Source organism: Podarcis cretensis (genome assembly GCF_951804945.1).
Source record: "Podarcis cretensis genome assembly, chromosome: 8".
Classification (NCBI taxonomy): Eukaryota; Metazoa; Chordata; class Lepidosauria; order Squamata; family Lacertidae; genus Podarcis; species Podarcis cretensis.
The window spans coordinates 29,606,897-29,629,067 of record NC_137177.1 but is presented as its reverse complement, the minus strand read 5'-3'; the positions used below and the strand labels follow the sequence as shown (position 1 = coordinate 29,629,067).

Genomic DNA, 22,171 nt, shown 5'->3' with positions numbered 1-22,171 from the left:
CGTGGGCAGGTAGGGTCTTAGCCTGCGTACCAGATGGAGCTGGTAAACAGCTGCCCTGGACACAGAGTTAACCTGCGCCTCCATGGACAGCTGTGAGTCCAAAATGACTCCCAGGCTGCGCACCTGGTCCTTCAGGGGCACAGTTATCCCATTCAAGACCAGGGAATCCCCCACACCCACCCGCTCCCTGTCCCCCAAAAACAGTACTTCTGTCTTGTCAGGATTCAACCTCAAACTGTTAGCCGCCATCCATCCTCCAACCGCCTCCAGACACTCACACAGGACCTTCACCGCTTTCACTGGTTCTGATTTAAAGGAGAGGTAGAGCTGGGTGTCATCTGCATATTGATGAACACCCAGTCCAAACCCCCTGATGATCTCTCCCAGCGGCATCATATAGATATTAAAAAGCATGGGGGAGAGGACAGAACCCTGAGGCACCCCACAAGTGAGGGCCCAAGGGTCTGAACACTCATCCCCCACCACCACTTTCTGGACACGGCCCAGGAGGAAGGAGCGGAACCACTGTATGACAGTGCCCCCAGCTCCCAGCCCCTCTAGATGGTCCAGAAGGATGTTATGGTCGATGGTGTCAAAGGCCGCTGAGAGATCCAGCAGAACTAGGAAACAGCTCTCACCTTTGTCCCTTGCCTGCCAGAGATCATCAACCAGTGCGACCAAGGCAGTTTCAGTCCCATGGTGAGGCCTGAATCCCGATTGGAAGGGATCCAAATGGTCCGCTTCTTCCAGGCGTGCCTGGAGTTGTTCAGCAACCACCCACTCAATCACCTTGCCCAAGAATGGTAGATTTGAGACTGGGCGATAGTTGGCCAAATTGGCCGGGTCTAAAGATGTTTTTTTAAGAAGCGGTTTAATGACCGCCTCTTTCAGCGGGTCTGGGAAGGCTCCCTCACAGAGGGAAGCATTCACCACCCCGCAGAGCCCATCGCCCAGCCCCTCCCAGCTCGCTTTTATCAACCAGGATGGGCAAGGATCAAGGAGACAGGTGGTCGGTTTCACTTGTCCAAGCAGCCTGTCCACATCCTCGGAGGTAACAGATTGGAATTGATCCCATGTAACAGGACCAGACAGAACTCTAGACTTCTCCCGCCCTGGCCCTGCTCCCACGGTGGAGTCTACCTCCTTCTGAATCTGAGTGACTTTATCTGCAAAAAAACTTTGCAAAAGCATTGCAGGAGATCTTGGGGTCCCTACCAGGCCCCGGTGGTACAGGTGGTTCCGATAGATTGCGAACCCCCTGAAAAAGTCTCCTGCTACTGTTTTCTGCAGATGCAATGGAGGCGGCGAAGAAGGCCCTCTTCGCCGTTGCCATTGCCGCTTGGTAGGCTTGACGTTGAGCTCTAGCCTGTGTCCGGTCTGATTCAGGTAGGTCATGGTGCTTCAGAGCTGAGCCTACTGCTAGGCCAGGGATAGAGAATCCCAGGCCTGGGGAATGAATGCAGCCCTCCATATCTCCCTATCTGGAGCTGGCCAGTGAGGTGTCGTTATGCTCAAAGAAAGCATACAATAGATAGGTACAAACTTTGGTCACAGCCACACTATACATTTTAAACACTCGCTGGATCATCACCTTGTTGTGGTGAGTGGGCTCACACATTCCTATGACCCTTGTACGGTCAAAGGGGAGGAGCTAGACAAAGAATGATCCAAAAAGTCCTCAATGGCAGAACAGGCAAAAGATAACAAGTGGCATGTTACAACAGCTGTGAAGGCAGAAGAAGGCTGCAGCAGATAATAATCTACTGGTCGTCGTGATACTCATGCCATCAGAATAGAGCCTCACTGCGAAGACTGTGCGTTGGTCAGTGTGCACTGAACTACACACATAAAACAGATTCACACATAGACGTCTTCCAAAAACCCATCCCAAACCCAGGACCGTGAAATCTGGAAGCCCCTAGTCTTGAACTGGCACATGGGCAGTGGATACAGATTCAGTCATTCTGACTCAAGACTCTTAAGGACCATCTGTTTTCAGAGTTCCCTGATAACATTGAGGAACACTAGAGGAAGCTTAAAACATCCATTATTGTAGCTTGTGAACAAACTATTGGATACCAAACTAAGAAACACCAAGACTGGTTTGATGAGAATGACAGTGAGACTGAACACATTATTGACAAGAAAAGGAAGGCCTTTCAGCTCTGACAAAGAGATAGAAACTGTGCCACTAAGAAAAAAACCTATGCCAGTGCTAAGGTTGAGGCTCAAAGAAGAACCAGAGAACTAAAGAACACCTGGTGGGGAGAAAAACCTCAAGAGATCCAGCACTTAACCAACACTCATGATGCGCAGTGTTTCTTTAAAGCCACAAAGACTATCTATGGGGCAATAAATCATGGCATATGCCCCCTACACTTAACAAATTGTACCACACTTCTAAAAGATAAAGAAGCTACTGCATTGCGCTGGAAAGAACATTACCAGCATCTCCTTAACCGCAACTCACCCATAGCTGCTGAGGTCCTCTCACATATTCCACAAAAACAAATTAGAGATGAGCTTGCAGTATCTCCAAATCTAGGAGAATTGCGTACAGCTATTAACCAAATGAAAAACAACAAAGCCAGTGGACCTGATGGGATACCTGCTGAAGTCTTCCAAGTGGGTGGAATTGAACTTACACAACAGCTTCACAAGCTCATCGAAAATTTCTGGAGGAGAAAGGAGATCCCAGCAGACTTTAGGGATGCCAAAATTATCAATCTCCTTAAAAAAAGGTGATAGAATGGATTGCAGAACCTATCAAGACATCTCTGCGGATGGCAAAATTATTGCAGGGATCTTTGCAAACCGTCTCCTAACAATATCCAAGGCTACCCTTCCTGAATCCCAAAATGGTCCATGAATCCTTTCTAGGGGGACAGTGGACATAATTTTCACCACTCAACAGCTTCAAGAAAAATGCAGAGAGCAAAAACTACCCTTGTATATGGCGCTTATTGACCTGACTAAAGCCTTCAAATCATAACACCCTGTTGACTGTCCTTCTGAAAATTGACTGCCCAGATAAATTTATGAACATCCTTCAGCTCCTCCATGATCATATGACAGCAACAATTGCAGATAACAATGGCTCTCAAAGTGAACCATTCACAGTCGGATCAGGTGTTAAACAGGATTATGTTATCACACCAACTCTATTTATTATTTTCATTGCCATGATCCTACACTTTGTCGAAGGGAAACTCCCCACCAGAGTAGAAATCATATATCGAACAGATGGAAAGCTCTTTAATCTGAGTAGGCTGAAAGCAAAGAGCCACGTTATCGTTACTTCCGCCATAGAGCTTCAGTATGCTGATGACAACATAGTGTTTGCACACTCAGAGGATGACCTCCAAACCATCATAAATATCTTCGCAGAAGCTTACGAAAAGCTTGGCCTATCGCTCAACATCCAAAAAAACCAATGTGCTGCACTTTGAGGTTTAAAGATTCTCTCAAGGCAAATCTTAAAAAATGTACTATAAACACCAACAATTGGGGAACACTGGCCTGCGAGCTCACCAATTGGAGAACAACCCTTACCAAAGGTGTCATGGACTTTGAAGACGCTTGAACTCAGGACAAAAGGGAGAAATGAGCTAAGAGAAAGGCACGTTTGGCAAACCATCACCGTGATCAACTCCTGCCCGGAAACCTATGTCCCCACTGTGGAATCCAGTACTGGCCTCCACACTTATCTACGGACTCAGTGTTAAGACCGTGTTCATGGAAGATAATCTTACTTGGCTACGAGTGATTGTCAAAGAAGAAAGAAGACATTTTGGACTGCTAGTAAGACTGACGTTTTTGGGAAAGTTCATTGACTGTGACAGTTAGTTAAATAAGAGAAATACATTGCTCTCATTGTCACCTTCTGCGTTTAAAAAGGAGTAAAAGTAGCTGGAAATTGAAACTAATTTTACTGCTTGAACTGTGCTTAAAAGGATTGATACAAACAGAAATTGTTTCCCTCTAGAGGGAGCCTTTGAAATTGTTACAAGAGTTGGGCTGGTGGAATCTCCAGCTGCAAGAGAAAACCGTGAGATTGACCTTGGATTGCTTGAGAATGTCGACAGAAGAAGCCTTAGTGATTGCACTATGCAAGATAAGTGAGTCATTGGAACAGCTCCACAAGAAGACGGATGTGATGAATATTAAAATTGATATTTTGGGACAAAAAGTGACTAATTTGGGACAAAAAGTGAACATCTACACAGAAACTATTCAGGAACCGATACAGGAATCTACTTTGACATGCCAAATGGTGGAGAAAGCGAGGGAGAAAGTTGTGGTTGTTGAACCTAAAGTAATACAAGTGGAGAGGGAGAGAGCCCCAGCCTTACAGAGGCAACTTGATGATTACAAGTTGTTGCCCTCTATGTTTGAATTCAGAGAAAGTCAGATTGGAACACTGCTTGGACTGGAGAAGGAAAGTTGGATAGATCACCTCATGCAGGGATTTACTGACCTTTGGGATCTGGACCTGGGTCAGGAGGAAATTGGAGTTGTGGGGACCTGCAGATTTGGAGGGACTTTGAAACACGTCCTGAAATACCTTTTGGATTTTAGTTTTAACCACGGAGATGTGGATGACAGGTCGAGAAGGAATAAAAACATTGTTAGGTTGGAGCTCCCCCGAGACCCACTCTTCAGCATCAAAGAAAGGAAATTAAGAACAAGATCAGCAGAAGACAAAGTAAAGTGTATGTATAAATACGAGGAAGATTTGCAGAAGGGACCTGGAAAAGAGTTAAGAGCCTCGGACAGAATATCACCAGGTTGATGGACTATATGGAATTGACGGAAATGACTGGCAGAATCCGAGACCAGGGAGAAGAGATGGTGGAAGAAGATTGGAAAAAGTTTAAAGTTTATTTATAGAAATAGGGTAAAATTAATGAGTGTTAGAAAAATGTTGGAATGAAATTATATGGCCTTAGTAGAAGTGTTATAAGGAGTTAAGCATAAATAAGTATTATAGTATTAATGGAAATAAGGTTAAAATAAGTTAAGATATTTATATGACAGGAAATAGTGAAAGATGGAAAGGATTTGCTGAAACAATTAATAGAAGTGGAATACAAAAAGGGAGGTGAGAGAAAGTCGATGAAACAAGGGAATGAAAGATAAGGCACTGAAATGGTATGATGTATGTTTTTAAATTGTTTTTGTTCTGTTTTGTTTAGTTTAATGCGTTAATGATGTGTGGTGTATTGTTTATATATTGTATTGTTTTTTCTTTCTTTTGTTTTTTTCTTCTTTTTTCTCCTTTTCTTTTTCTTCTTGTTTGTAAGGTTTAAAAGTAATAAATATTATTTAAAAAAGAAGAAGAAGAAAGAAGACATTTTAAACATATTTAAAGGACATGGCTTTCTCAAAAGGATTCTAGGGACTGTAGTTTGTTAAAGATCTGGGAATTGTAACTCTGGGAGGTGTAAATTACAGTTCACAGGATTATTTGGGGGAAGCCTTAACTGCTAATGTGGTATAAATGTGCTTTGAAAGGATGATTTTGATGTGACTGATACCTTCCTAGACAAAAGCTGAGGAGAAATGAAAATTCTCCACACTGTTTGTTGGCAGGGAGATACATGTGTGGGCACATTTTGCTGAATATTCTTGGGGGAGATATGATGAAATTCTTTTCTGAGAAATTGCAGCTCAATTGCTGTCAAGATGGAACTCTATTGTTAGTTCATGTTGGTGGATGAAGGAAGTGAGAGGGGACCAGAAGGGCCAAGCCCATAATCTCCTTTATCAATGGTCACATCCACACCATTCAGTTAAAGCACATTTATACCATTTTAACAGCTCCCAGGATTCTCTGTGGGAAGCTGTGTGGTGTGGATGTGACCAATATTAAAATAATAGTAAACAATATTTAAACCGGATTGATGGCTGTGTTAAAAATTCGCAGCCAGGGAAACTTGGAGGAGGCCATTTTGCTGATTATTTCCCAGAGGGAGGACTAAAATTCTATAGCACTTAAGAAAGAGCTAAAACAAAACAAAACAAGAGCCAGAAAATTATTCTGTGAGAAATGTTGGCTTTGCCCTACCCTAGACATTATTCTGGTGATGAGCGCTAGGAGGCAACTGCCTGACCTGCATGAGCCAGAGTATTGTGTTCGCCTTTTAAGGCTGAGTCAGTTGTGGTTAAAGAAAAACAAGTGGGGCCCTGCAACAAAACATTCTGTGTGCGTCCTGGGAGCCTTTAAAGCTCTTCCTTCTCAGGGATGAGGCTGCCCCAGAGTAGGAGAGCATCCCCACCTGAGAAGAGGGAGCTTTGAAGGTGTGGACTGGGCCAGCTGCCAGTCATCCAACCCGGTGCCTTCACAAGCTAGTCCCTTCCTCCGCTCCATCCCTCTCTATCTTGTACCACATTCAGCCAGGAACTGCTTTTGGAAGCCTTCCAAACAAGCCCTGGAGCCAATTTTGTTTAATGGCAATGGATCCAGGTGTGTCAGGCACCTGCTACATGCATGCATAGTTGCTTTTTAGCATTATTTATGTGTGTTGGGGTGGGGGGGAGAGAAGTCCTTTGGTTTCCCCACCACCACCATATTTCTTTTTGGGCTCACTGCAAACCTCTAGGCTTGATCAAGCCTGCTGCCACACCCACCTTGCGCACGAATGGTACCATTTTTGCAAAAAACAAAAACAAAACATGAGTACTCTGGTCTGAGCATAAGAAACAGAGGAAGTTATTGTGTGTATGGTGTTTGTGTGGTTGCTACTGAATAGTATGAGGGCTCGGGGGGGGGGGTTTGCAGAAGCAAGACTATCATATTGGTTTCTCTCTGTTCGTACCTGACCTTTCCTTCAATGAACTATGGGGTGGCTGAAACAGGGCTCTGTCTTTTTAATCCTTGCAAAATCTACTCAAAGTTAGTAAGTGCTTAGACTAAGAGACTACCGTACTCAAGGCCACCCAGGAAAACTATGTGGTCTCTCCAAACCATGACCAACACTGGTGGCTTCAACTGTTTTAGGGTTTTCAAGATGCTGTATATCACCCCGAGTGTGGCTTTAGAAAGTTGTAACTTATTATCGCATAAAAATGCTAACATCTACAACATTCTGGCTTTCATGAATCTGCACCCCCCCCCAAGGGTACACAGTAACGGCACCTCTCTCTTTTGTCGTTAAAAGGTGTGATGCTTACTATAACAACTTCATGGTGAGTACTGGCACCTATTACCCCACCCTTACGTTTTTTTGCCTATACCTGGCCAAAGCAAGAGTGGTAAGTCATTTCAAATTTCCCAGATTGCCCAAAACTGAGTCACTCCACTGCACTGTGGGAAATATAAGTGGTATCCCAACTGTCTGTTGCCGCAATGAGTGTCGGCATTTAAAATTTCTCACACTGCCCCATGATGCCTGATGTAGCATCCCCAAACTCAGCCCTCCAACTGTTTTGAGAGTACAACTCCCATCATCCCTAGCTAGCAGGACCAGGGATGATGGGAATTGTAGTCGCAAAACAGCTGGAGGCTGCTTTAGGCACTCTAGGAAATGTAGAAAGGGGACAGAGAGGTGCCTAGTCTGGGGAGCTTCTCAGGGCACCATCGGCTAGGACAACCACAACTGCCCAGTGTTGCAAGTTACAAATGCTAAATGCTAAAAATTATCCACTGACTTTACATCGTACAGCATGTAGTCATTTGTTCTGCATCAATCTGTTCTATAGTAGCTACTGATGTGATTTGCATTGTTTATTATTCTTATTCTTATTATTTATTAAATTTGTATAGCACCCTTCATCTGCAGATATCTAGGCGGTCGGTTCATACTGTAAATTGACAGTTCCTTTAATTTTAACCCCAATAATGTTGAACACAACATATAATCAGTTACATCAGTTAATCTCACAAAACATATGGTTGATCTTAATATGGAATAGTTGCAATGGTTCAGCAATATTTGGTTTTGGAGCAGACAGTGGTTGGTTGGCAGGGGAAGGGAGGAAAAGTTCATTGTGCACCAGATATATGCACATTCACACATGCTTTTTAAAACAGGCATCCTAGAATACAAGGCAAAATAGTGGTAGTCACTCATGAACTTCCTGAAAAATAGGGAGTAAGACTGAGAAAAAGGACAGTTGGAGTAATACACATTCACCCCTTTCACTTCAATAGAAAGACTTGTGATCCAGCCTACAAAGTACTATAGTGAAGTGAAGAGAGCAAATGCAGCAGAACTGGGCTAGTAAACACCACCAGATGACTCAAGCCAGCCAGCCAAGGCACACCCTACTTATTATTGCTATTTTTTCATTTATGAATTGCTTCCTATGAAACACCTCAAAATGATTTAACAATGAAAAGCAATTTAACAATCAGCAATAAAAACATATATAAAACTATGTTGACATATATAAAAACAACTTCAAATCCAATACAGATACAGATAATAAATAATAATAATAATAATAATAATAATAATAATAATAATAATAAACCTCCACATAAAAAGGCATATAAACCTCCACATAAAAAGGAAAGTCTTCTATAGCTGCCAAAGAGACGACAGAGACAGCACCTCTCTGGTACATTAGCAGGAGAGAACTCCAAAGGGTAGGTGCCACCACACTAAAGGCCTGGTTTCTGCATTGTATGGAACAGACCTCCTGATGAGGTGGTATCTGCAGGAGGCTTCTCCTGCAGAATACAGTGATCAGTTGGGAGATGACCTTCTGTTTGTTTGGTTGTAAGTCGCTTTGGGTTGCCCTACTGACTAACAAGTAGTAGTAGTAGTAGGCATCATTGTCCCAAATTATATAGGACTTTGTACACCAACCTTGAACTTTGCATATGCATGCTGCTGTGTGCCTTAGCCAAACTAAAAATACCAAACCCGTATACAGCTCCACTTATTGCACCAGGAGGACCATTTGCAGAGAGACCTGAGCCTACAAAGGAACCAAATCTGTTTACCTTGGATCTGACTCTGTGCTTGTGTCCCAAAGTGTCCAGGAGCAGTCAAAGATCCTCGGGGGTTGGGGGTGGTGGGAGTGATCCTCATTGGGTGCCGCAACCTCTCCAGCTCCCCAAAACGATCCCCATAGGTTTTGGTTTGCTCTTCAAGCTTCTGCCGATGCCCTGGAACAGCAAGGAAAGCCAACAAGTACATTCAGTACAGAATCAACTGGGGCCAGGAGGCCCGTGAAAGATGAGTCTAGACCAGAGATGGAGAGCCTGTGGCTCTCAAGATGTTGCTGGACTACAGCTGCCACAATCCCTGATCACTAACCATGCTGATTGTGGCTGATGGGAGTTGGAGTCCCAACAACATCGGGAGGGCTGCAGGTTTCCCATTCCTTATAAGGAAGATGGACATTTTGTTGCAGGTCTCAGTTTATCCAGTTTATATTTACAGATATGTTGCTTATGCTAGAACAGTCTTTGCCAACAGGGAGCCTTCCAGGTATTTTGGATGACAACTCCAGCTGGCTGAAAGGAATTGCAATCCATAGCATCTGGAGGGCACCAGGTTGGCAAAGGCCATGCTAGAATATTCTGGGCGGCAGTCAGCATAATGATTATCCTTTTTGCCCCCTGCCTCCAGGATGTGACCAATTCAGAGCATGGTGGGGGAACAAAATGCAACCAGAAACAACATGCTACTGAATTTGCCCTCTTCGTGTCCACAAGGATGTATTGAACTATAAACGAATGCTATTTTGCATTTGGCACACCATGACATCATGACATGAACACGTTGGGTCCCCAGCCCGCTTGCCCAATAAGAAGATCTGTATCACTACATCAAACACATGAAATGTTTTCCATATGGAAGGATAGATGTGAATCTGATACTGCAGGCAGTAATAAAAAGCACGCTGGTAGTTTGGGGCGTTTTGGCGCAAGGCGGAGATGCTGAAAAATGCAGCATGGAATGCTGGAAACGTATCCCTTAAAGGAGAGGTTGAAAGCTGCTCTTTCTGTGTTCAAATCCCCACCCCCGCTCTGATGAAGAGAAGCATTTGCTTTGCAGTAATAAATAAATAAAAGCAAAAAAATCCACAGCATTTGGGTGCAAACCTCTTATTTGAACTGGAGGAACATGACAAAAGCTCTGGGCAGCTGGGCAAACATGGTAAATGTTGCAATCCAACATGATGTGAAAGGCACCACATTGGCTACTCCTGCATTTAGTGAAGATGATAGGTCTCCCAGGGTAGGGTTGCCAATTGGGCAGAAAAGAACTGGCTTTCTTAAACCTCCGGGAGAGTTGTGGTGTTTTCATAAACGCCAGAACAATGCAAAGTTAAAACTGTCATACAACATACAAGCACAGTCAGTATTAAGTTATACAGCTGGTGTCCTTTATCATTTTTTGCTTTATATATTTTTTTCTTTTCAGAAATTGCCTGGATGCTTTGTGGAAGGGCAAAGTCTTTTAAGTTCAACCCGTCAGCCAACCAACCAACCCAAAGCGACGGCTGCTTTCTGTGATGCACACGCCTTATAATAGCCTGTTTGACATTCCTTGCTTCCATTTTAAATGGGCAAAATTTAGCAGAGTTTATTTATCTTTCTTAGGCAGTGGAGGATCCCTGTCACTCTAACAACAAGGCCTGGATTCCTTTTCCTCCTTCACCTTTTGCAGTCAGCAGTTGCTCATTCATCCTTAACTGCTTTAGGGAAGTTTCATAATTTCTGACAAACAACTTTAGAGGGCGGAGAGGTATGAAGTACACTATGGATGGAGAATCTTCATATGTTGTTGGACTAGAGGTTCTTCATAACTCAAGTGGCAGAGTGTTTGTCACTCACAGTCAGTGCTTGGAAAGAGCAGGGCTGCTGCTGCTGCTACTGTTTACTGCTCTCTGGCGTCTTCTCCTTCTGCCTTCAGCATTCCTGGGCTTCCCTGCGTTGCCTCCAGATGCCACAGCAGGGGAAGTGGAGTGGGGCCCCAACCACTTTTTGTTTTGCCTCAAGCAGCAAAATGTCCTTGGCTGGCCCTGATATGCTTGATGTGAACGTTTCTTACGCCATTGGTCACACTGAGCCATTCCTTTGGTTTCCTCTTACTTTCTTAAGATACTGACCCTATTGACTTTTCCTGCCCTTGAAGCAAAGAAAAAAGTGTGTCAAGGCCCCACCCTCAGTCACTGGCTTGTATATGTTGTCCAAAGATTTACACCAACTCCCTAAAGCAGCAAGTGGGTAAGCATATTCAGCAATTAAGAGGGATAGAAGGGTCTTTGGCCACGATGAATGGACCAACTGTGAAGAGAAAATAATCATCATTATCCTCAGTCTGTCTCTCTGCCTCTCTTTTGATGTGTTGGCTGAAGTCCAGTTGTTTGGAGTGAGATGTGCCATGTTTACTCGATTTCCCCTCTTTTAAGTCATGGGAGAGCTCCCACAATTTGATCCCAACTCTACGGATCAAACTAGATATGATGGTGGTAGTCATACTGGTTAGTTCGTAGGAACACAGGAAGCCGTCTTATACCAAGTCAGACAATTGTCTATCGAGTTCAATATTGTCAACACTAACTGGCAGGAACTCTTTAGTGTTTCAGACAAGCCAGTTGCATTCGGAGTTGCCAAGAACTGAACTTGAGACCTTCTGCACGCAATGTGTGTGCTCTATCGCTAATGGAGGGTTCCCCTCCTTCAATCAGACCTGCCGTCAGCACCTGGGAAGGTTGGGCAAATGTTGGGATTGATAGAGAGGGAGCTAGAAGGAAAGATGGTGGGTGGCTGCAGCTTTCGTCAGCGTTTTGCTTTGCAACATACCGCACCACCCTGTAGAAATTAGGAAAAGGGACCCCTGTCTGCTGCCTGGTAACCAGTTGCAATCAATAATTTAATGATTCCAACAAAAACGGAAAATAGAGTAGAAATTGCTGCAGTTCCCATGTTCATCTGTGGCCAAGAATCATTTCGGTGAATACCATTGGTGTTTGTCTATATTGTTGCTGGGTTTTTTTAAAAGGCCACACATTATAACTAATGTCTTTTTGATGTTTCCCTTATATTGAAATGAAATGTAAGTTATGTAAATTGCATAGTTATGTAAGTTACGTTAAATAGCGGACAGGGAGACAATAAAGTATTTGGTAGAACCTGAAGTGCAGCAGAATGCAAACAGTGTTGACTGTGAAAAATAGAAGTCGGAATGGAAATTGCTACCTTCTTGTATTATTAAATCTTAACAATAATAGTGAGTACTATTAATAGAAGAAAAAGGAACCATTTTCACTTAAAGTTGTTTCCCTTTATAACAGAGGCTGCTAACTTCCAGATTCTGGGGTGTGGAGCTCTATTATTCAAATAGGAATATAGGAATATATTTTGTTACACAAACTGATTTCCTCATGGCTAGTTAAGTTCCATAATAAGGTAGCCACGCCTCTAGCAGAAAAAGACCTCTCAGTTGTGAATGCAACCTCATGCCTGCCCAAGAGACCGCATACAAAACCACAAAACAGAGATGGAACATTACAGCATGGAAGCCTCTCATCGCCTGTAACTTTTGGAAAGTAATTTTCTTTTCTGTCAGCAAAACTTCTCAACAGGATTTGATTAACATTGTGTAGGCTTGCCACAGGGAACAGTTATTGGCTTGAGAAGTGGTGGTAGAAATCCATCCTTGCAGGCTGCCAGTTAACCTTCCCTGAGGAAGCCACACTTTCCTGATATGAAGATTCGGCTATTAGAAACGGAGGACTTGTGGCTCACTAAATGGAAATGGCCCTGATTGGTTATTTGAATACTGATGTACATGGGGTGAATTTGCTGAGAGATAAGCATTAATGAGTAATGTTAATTACTTGACATGCATGTATCAACAACAGCCCCACGCTGCCTCTTCAAAGATGTGATCATGCATTGCAGATGTGGCAATCGTAGACACTCGTTCTCAACCAGGAGAATCACAAATAAATTAGGGATGGGAAGGGCCTATATTGAAACAAAGCTTTGTGGCATGTGCTGATCTGCAGGTCTATCTGATGTAGCTGGCAAGACTCGGTTCCTTGGCTGAGTCCTTCTTTCACTTCAGTTGTTTTCAGTGGATTACTCCTGATTTTACACAGTGATAAGATTCCCTGCCCTGCTACATCTGCCACACCTGGGATGATTCTGGGAGAGCAGCTTGCTTTGCTCTCTGCAGCTGCTGCAGCTGGAAGCAGGAAGTGGTCAACTTTTCAACTAACCCTTGTAACTAACCCTTTAACAGCAGCTTGATCTGTGGCTATGCAATGACAACATTTATATATATCCCATCAAGCATAGCCTCTAATGGCACAACGCATAGGCCAAGCCATTTTTTTCCTGGTTAGTGGGCATCCCAACTGACTAATGGTTTCAGCTGAGAGCAACTGGACTCTGGGCGAGTTTACACATGCATTTTCAACATTTAATGCCTTGCTGAATTAACACATATCATTGTACATTAACAATGAATTGACAGAAAATCTGTATTAGACCAGATGGAAATTATGTGTGGTGACAGGAAGATACTACTTCCCATACTATTTAATTTGTGATAGCCCCTTAACATGTTCAAATCCCCACTAGAACGGAAGGACCTGTCAATTTCAGTTGTCTCAGTATTTTCCAATCTTCAGTTCTCCACATTTTGCGCCAAATGGATTAATATATATATATATATATATATATATATATATATATATATATATATATAATGGAAATTCATTAACATTTTAGTACAAATTTATCCCAATAAACACGGCTTTATATGCAGTTTTAAATAATGTATACAGTTTTGGAAGCAATTTCCTCTAAAGCATATTTGTATGCTGTTTTCACAAATATCTTCCTTTTTATGCATACTTTCCTCTTATATGTGCGCTTATATAAGCACTGGTTGGTTGCAGAACTGCATAGCAAAAATCAGATGAGTGTGTTTCAGTTTGCATATTGTTTTGGAAAGTGGAAATTGGATAGATGTGGCTTTAAATATGTACTAAATCAAATTTCTCCTCCATCCCCAGTCACTACTGCAAACAAGCCATGAAAAAGTGTCAAGGACAAGCAGTAGTCAGATGTCAGAGGTGATTCAGAAATCTTGAAGCAGAGTCAGGAAAAGTAGTGCAATTAGGTAATTTTAGACTCTGGAATCTGGACTTAATGGTTTTACACTTCTACACTTTATTGTTTTGGACAACAGTTCCCATCATCCCTGACTACTGGCCAGCTGATGGAAGTTGGAGTCCAAAACATCTGGAAAGCACCAGGTTGGTGAAGGCTAATTTAAACAATGGTACAGTATCAAAATTTAAAACTAGAGAAATTCTAGCTTGGAATCTGACCATTAAATGGGAAAGGAAGAAGAGTGCAAGGGAAGCTTCAAGACCAGCTCCAGCTGGCCTGTCTCCTCCTTGGCAGCCACAGAACCAACTAACTGCAGCTGATGCCAACTCCTACTGTAGCAGGACTGGTTGTTTCGTTTTCTGAGCATGTGCTTCTTTGGTGTTGTTAGCAACTTTGGGGACTCTAGTTGAAAAGTGGGATATAAATCTATTGAATAAGGTTTTTTTAAAAGTGTTTGGGTGTTTGGGAAGCATTGCCCTCTGAAATGGCTTTAGACTCCCTTTAGGGATATATGCATGCACCATCTAAAAGCAAACATAAAGTAAGCTACTTTCTTCAGAACTATTGCTCAGTGCAGATATGCGTAACGCAAATGTAAGCAGAGGGAATTGATCATTTGATTAAAACCAAGGGAACCAATTGACTGAGATTTCCATAAGCATGCGTTAGTGACCTAATCATTCCTAGAAACATTTCCACACAGCATCAGCCAAAGCATTTGCTTCTGGGCAGTCCTACGTGTGCCGAGTGGGCTCCAGGTTAAAAGCTGAGAAACTGGGAGACAGTAAACAGGGAAAGAGATGTATAGGAAGCTGCATGCAAGCTATGCCTGATGAAATTTCCTTTTCTGAACTGTTATAAAAGGTGCAGGGAACCCTGTCTTCCTTTGCACCTGACCATCCTACAGAAAACTGGCTGATGAAGTTTTTACTGGGGTGGCAATTAAGCATGCCAGTGTGCCAAAACAGCCACAAGGCTATCGCCTACAGTGATGTAGACCTGTATATGGGTGTTGCTCTATGCATATGTAGCTGAAAAAGAACCATTTGGAAACAGGGGTCTCCCAATCTGTAGCATTATCTATTTTGGGCTGCTCACCAATGTGGAAAGCAACGAAGTCCTTTTTTTAAGGTCTGAAAAACAATGTAAGGCTGCCCAGGCTCAAAACATGGCAACCTGGATCTTATTGCTCAGAGACCCCCCCCCCATAGCAATCGACTTGAGAAGCAGAAAGGCAGGGAGCCTGTAGGTGGCACTCTAAGACAAAATACAACTCATGTCAGCTATCAAATACATAAAAATAATGGCAATTAGAAATATTGGGCTCAGTCCAGAGATGATCCTCATGGCAAGGGGACCTTGCAAGGGATTGTGGATGTTGCTAGGGAGGTGTCTAAATTTTCACTGGTCTGCTCCTGACCTTACTTTGACATGCTAGGAGTGCATTCTATGGATTGGTTATTTGTTCCCTGCACGGTGGGATTCAATATAGGATTAGGTGAGGTGATAGGCATGTAGAACAATTATTCCACAAGTCCAAAGTCACAAGTGGGAGTCAAATGCTTTCCAGAAAACTAGGCTTGTGCAATTAAAGTGGATTAAAGCACTCTGTCGCCCTGGCTCAATAAATCTACTTTTTAAAAAGGCTTTTGAAGTTAAGAAAGTAACAGAGAAATTTATTGAAAAGTGAGAGAAGAACAAATGATTAATGGTAAGCCATATATCCACCCCACAAGCAAATCAGAACCAGTGCTGATTGTCACGTAACTGCACTTTAAACAAAGCAGAGCAAAAACTCAAAAATGTCTGGGTCATAGTCTAACCCCTGTGTTAGCTTTTTGTGAGCAAATCAGGATGGATGTTCAATAAAGAGGGTAATCTAGAGGAGCCTGTTGCTTTGACCTGATTATCAGATCAGCGTTATTTAGCAGAAATAAATGTATTATTGACCATAATTATTATTAATAATTATGGCCCATTATTAACCACAATCCATTCTGAAATTATACATACACCAAATCAGGATCTACAACATTTAACCAGTCCAGCAAACAAGCAAAAATATTAATCAACTAAAGCTTTAGTTGCTACATTGATAGGGATGGCAACTTTTCAAATGACTACTGTAACTGTGCCTTAAAGTGAACTTCAAGCAGCAGTTGTTGTTGTTACACACCTTCACCAGCAGTTCCCAGGGTGGGTTAGAATAATTAAACATTAAAAATTAAATAAATTACAATAACAGGAATAGAGTGGGCCCCAAAAACACACATCTCAAGTGTCAAACAGTGCTCACTTCTTGTCTTTTGTAGGTCAAGCTGCTGGTTAAGGTACAAGAATGAGTAAACAAACCAACCCCTGTGTTGCAAAATATGAGTCAGCAATATCAAAAGCAACACGGTGGCCATCCTGTTGCTTTTGATATTGCTGGTTAAGGTACAAGGGCACTATACTTTTTATTCACTGATGCACTTTAAATCTCACCAGCAATGTGACTTTTTAGTTGTATTCTTGCACACACCCTTCCTCCCAGCGATCATCACTGCTGCCATTTTACTTTGTGATTTCTAGGTAGTCCATTTTCTTGTTGTGTACAGGCAACCCCCAATTTGCACAGGGATTGCATTCCAAGTTATCATGCGTGGCGCCGGAGTGCACATAAGCCTATTACTCCTCGTTGCACCCCGTAGGTTCCTAGGTAGGACTGGGAACAAATCCCAAGCTGCTAGACATGCATCAAAACTGAAAATACTGGGCTCAATCCTTAGTTAACACCTAGTGCAGACAAAACTCAGCTAGTGGGCCAATGGGCCCAACTCAGTATAAAGCAGTTTCCTAACTGAGCAATGGAGGGATGCTGCATAAATAAACAGGATGGGCTATTCTCTCCTCCCCCCATCCCCCCAAAAAATCAATTGCTTAATTTAGCGATGTACACGTTACCGTTTATTCCAGCTCTGCTGCTCTCCCATCACTGGTGTTTGAAGCCAAACAATGTTAGCCACAATCCATCTGTATCCTGTAGCTTCTTAAGAAATATTTCTGACTAGTGTCCTTTCCCTCAAACCACCTTCCATGTGATTTGCAAATGGAAGCCATGGTTACACTGAGGTGTGTACATTTCAGGCAGCTGTTGCACATGAGCAGATGACAGACAGCACATGTGTGAATTGGAGTTTGGCATGGGCAGGTCCTTGCCCTCTTGCTGGTCCGTACAACAATGTAAGAAAACCATTTGAAACTCAGTGGGGAAAAGCAACCTCATGGTGTTTAAAGATGCTGATGTGTACATAGCCTTTATTTTGTTTTTTAAAGCAAAGGTTGATCCATAAGAAAAACCAACAGCAGTCTACTTAATGAAGAATTCTGGAGGACCTGAAAACTCGTCATTTTGCGGCATTTTAGTTTGTCCTAATAAAAGTACTGCTCAACTGTGAATTGTGTAGGTTTTTCTTTTTCTTTAAAGTTGTTTTGTTCTGCCATGCCACAGTAGTAAGGATCAGATGAGAAAAATTAAACATGTTCTAACAACGTGTGGTTACTTTTGCTCATTAAGCTGCGACTGATCTAATACTACCTTACAATTTAAACAAGTGTACTTATGTTGCAGGTTTCGTAAAGTACAAATTTATTCCAATGTAGATGATTAATAAATGAAAGAAAAACCACATTTTAATCAGCAGCCCTACCTTTAAAGAAGGGGGAAACCACAAGGAGGGTAAAAAAGCATGTGAAAGGAAACTGATGCCAGCTTTAAATATTTTTTGACTACTGTCAATCACACCTCAGCACCCACAATGACTCCCTGGCAGTCTCTTCTGTGGCTGAGCCTGTCTTACCATAAGGCCGCAATCTGAAGAACACGTACTAGGGAGTGGGAGGATTGGCAAATCTGTCAATTTCTGTTTCCATTTTTTCCAGCCTTAGCTTTAGTTCTCCACATTTGCATATCAGTTTGCATTCCAGTGTTACTTTCTCCTAATAGACACATTTTTGGATGCAATTCTGTCAAACATTTATATTTTTGCAACCCATTTCCCCTAATATAATATAGTTTTATTGTCCTTTTCACTAATAAATGCATTTTTGTGCAGACGTTACATATACAAGCATGTTTGCACATATTACTTGGCTGGAGAACCAGAAAAGATTCCCCACCCTTGGGGCTACACAGGGACGAATAGTCTGACTTGGCACTAAACAGCTTCCTATTCTCATACCACATTCTGTGGCACATCAGTGCTCCTTGAGTAGATAACAAGGGTGCTGCAAGAATGCAAGAACAGAAGGCTTCTGTGAGCCCAGATGATCCATCCCAAAAAGGCTGTTTCTCGTGACTCTGGATTATTCACTGCTCTGGCCTTGCCCCCTTCAAATCAACCACTGCTGAGGCAGACAATTTTGCATGACTGCATCAGTCAAGAACACCTGGCATGAAGGTCCAGCAAAACATCTCACCTCCAAAGGAGGAGGTGGCCAGTTGGGCCCCTGTATGAGCCATTGCTTTAGGCTTCCAGTCATCAGGCACGCTCAATTTAACTTATTTATGTCCCGCCTCTCAATGCAAGGCGCTTAAGGCAGCTAATTACAGTGACTAAAACAATGATTAACACAATAAAGCAAGACAATCCCAGCACCAAAAATAAAAATCCTACATTAAAAACAGCCATAAAACAAGAATGAGAATGACAACAAAACAGCTGCAAAGCAGCCAGCAGTAAACAGAAGTTTAAAAGTGTCAGTGAAATACTCCAGAGTACATCAGAAGAGCCTACTGGATTAGGCTGAAGAGTAATTTAGCCCAGCATCCTGTTCTCACAGTGACCATGGACCAGCTCATTTCAACAAGTATTAATGGTTCTGCTTTTTCAGTTCTCTGCCTTCACATTCTGTTCTGCATACATATTTCTTCCTCCTGGTTTTCATATCTATCCGTTGATACTCCCAAAGACATCCTGAGAGGGAATCAAATCCTCCTGTGTACTGTATCTCACTGGAAATACCAGTGATCTTTCTTTTAGTTCACATAAGCAAGGGAAAGATTTGTAGTCTCTCCCCCCGCTCTCCGCCCCGGACAACACAAGCCGATCAGACACACTGCCAAGCTGCCATTCTTCTAAAGAAGAGATCCAAAGGAGGACTAGGTGAATAAGAACTAATTAGAAAGTTTGAACCTATTAACTGAGTTTAACTAGAGACAATGGCTACCAGTCTCACTACTATGCTAAGCAAGTTGATTTGTATCACCTCCAAACTAACTGCCATACTGAATGGTCACTGTGCTTATTTTGCATACATTTAAGTTCTCGTTGAATTGTCAAGAGACTCTTGTGTATCTTTGTTATTGTTATTGTTTTAAACCCACTGTTTACAATTCCCTGTCCCCTCTGCCATGTTACACCAGTGGAAAGCTCATTGTACAATGCGTGAGGCTAGAAAGAAAAATGCACAGGGTTAGAAACACACACACACGCCAAACTACTTTCCAATGAATAGGGACATGTATTTTAGTTCTTAGTAGCTCCGCTTAAGGTTCAGCTTCCTTCCCCCCACCCACAGAACTCTCCATCATCACTCTTTACCTGTCCTGACTGCGCACAAGATAAAAAGAACTCTGTAATTTCAGAAGAAGAATGAAAATAACACCAAGGCACAGCTGAAGTGCCAGCGCTGCCTTATTCAAAGCTCTAACTTCAAAATGTGATTGCATTCTGGAAATTGCACAGCAGCAATGGCAAAATGGATGGACTTTTTATTCCATATTTGCAAAGAACACAAGTTCACTCCGTGGTTTACAGAAGAACAAAAAACAATGGGGCTGGGGAATTGCTAAGACAGACCCCGACCCCCAAAACAGCTCAGTGAGGATTGATTATGCTCAGTGGGCACAGAATGTTGGCTGGATGTTGAGAAAGAAAAAGTCACAAGAAATTGAGGTGGAGGCAGGGAGACAGAGTACGGAATGGAAGATCCTGGCTGGAACCCTGAACAGGATCCTTGACACTCCAAAGTTTTGCTGCCGGTCACACTTACAGTGTCAATAATATTGGTTGCTTCATCTCAAAAAGGGCATCACAGCATTACAGAAAAGAGTAACTGGAATTATCAGAGCACCTTCCTTATGTTTGGGATTTTTTTTAGTCGGATACAAAGTGATTATGGAACAGGGATATCATAGCTCCACTGTCAGAGGCAGTATTTCATAGAATCATCGAATTGTAGAGTTGGAAGTACCCTGAGGATCATCTAGTCCAACCCCCTGAAATGCAGGAATATGCAGCTCTCCCATAGGGCGGTTGAACTTCCAGCCTTGGCCCTGTCAGCACCATACTCTAACCAACTGAGCTATCCTTCTTGCAATACCAGTTGCCGAGTCTTGCAAGTGGTGAGAGGTGCTGTTGCGTTTAGCTCCTGCTTGCAGGTTTCTCGCAAGCATCTGATTGGCCACTAAGAGAACAAGCTGATGGACTTGATGGGCCATTGGCCTCATCTACCAGACAGGCCCTTCTTATGTTCTTTGAGGTTTTAAAGCAGGGAAGGGGAATTTGGACTTATCCGAAGTGTGATCTGCCCATCACAATTTTTATAGCTTTGAAATCATGGGTTATATAACTGTGTTAAAATGGGACTGTTTTGGGGGCTGTGTTTGTTGTAGCACAAAAATGTGCCTAGATAAAAGGTACGGTGGGCAGGAGTGCTTAGCTCTGCTTGTGTGTTCAGACTGGGGCCTGGATGTAGTTAAAGCAGAGCTCATTTCCCTAGCCTAGGCATGCCATAACTGCAGTAAAGCACCAGAGGCTGTGAACAGGGTTATGTTGGGAGAAGCAAGTGGGGGGAGGAACGTCTTCTGTCTCCCCTGCTTTTCAGTTACTTTGAGACTCCTGGCAATTTGCCCTCAGTTTATGGATGGGGAAAGTAATGAACCAACACATGAACCATTTAGCTTAATTGTTTGACCCTCATGTAATCATATTTCTTTGAGGTAATTGAAACATGCTTCTCCCCCGTCCCCCCTTCCCTCCCCCCCTTTCTTTTTAAAAATAACACAATATTAAGAAAGCCCTAAAGAGCTGCACTTTGTTACTAGTAATTACCAAGGAGTCAGAATTTTGGCCAGACTTGATAATTGTTTTTTTCTGGAGGGAGGAAAAAAATTCCCAAGCTAGCAAGGAAACAGCCAGGCCCTATATTTTATTAAGCCAGATATTTTGTGAGTGCTCCAGAAGCTGAAGCCGTTAAGGCTCGAAAAATAATATTAAACTGGCCAACGGACTGATCCTGTGCAGCCTATTGTTGTTACTAATAGCAGTACTGATAGTCTGTGTTCTCGGGGCTCTTTCTGCGTGTGTGTCCGCCAGTGGCGTAGCGTGGGGGGTGCAGGGGGGGCAGCCGCACCGGGCGCAACATTTGGGGGGGCATGCTCGCACTCGCAGCTCTCTGCCCCTACCTGGCTCACTCACTCTCTCTCACTGCAGTGCTGGCTGTGCGAATCCGATCCGCCACCCACTGTGGAGGGGGAGGGTGCCAGGCGTGCGGTGCGGTGCGGAGTGGAGAGAGAGCGAGGGAGGGACTATCTGGGGGAGGGACAGTGCAGCAGCCACCCAGCGCAGCGCTGAGCGCGGGAGAGAACCACACCCGACCAGCCCAGGCAGCAGCAAGAAGAAGCTGGCAGCGGCGGCAGGTTAGGGGTTAGGGGCGCAAATTACTTGCCTTGCCCCGGGTTAGGGGGCGCAAATTACTTGCCTTGCCCCGGGTGCTGACAACCCATGCTACGCCGCTGGTGTCCGCTGCAACCACAAAAGCATATGAAATTCCTGAGAACCCAAACCTTCTTTAAAAGAAGTTTCTAGCCCTTATGCGTATGGGTGGGGGAGAAATTCACTTCAGTTCACGTTTGAAGGCAAACCTACTCATTGCACAATTTCCAAAACGATACGTGAAGTGAAACACAGGCATCCTTGAGAATTTGCAGTTCTCCAAATTTTGCACTGCAGCTCCCCAGCCACGTAATGCACACAAAAATGCGTATACTATATGTGCTGTGGATATGCTCTGAATTCTGGGGGAAAAATGAGAAACTGAAAC

At 43.2% G+C, this 22,171-nt stretch overlaps 1 protein-coding gene across 2 annotated transcripts in view; it reads right to left on the bottom strand.

Annotated features, from left to right (window-relative positions):
• Nucleotides 1-22,171, bottom strand: part of RUNX3 (RUNX family transcription factor 3) — a 164,722-nt gene that overhangs the window by 17,648 nt on the left and 124,903 nt on the right. For both annotated transcript variants that reach the window (XM_079987783.1, XM_079987782.1), the window contains one exon: nucleotides 8,951-9,115. In XM_079987783.1, coding sequence (XP_079843909.1) covers nucleotides 8,951-9,115 — 165 coding nt within the window. The remainder of the gene's footprint in view (nucleotides 1-8,950; nucleotides 9,116-22,171) is intronic.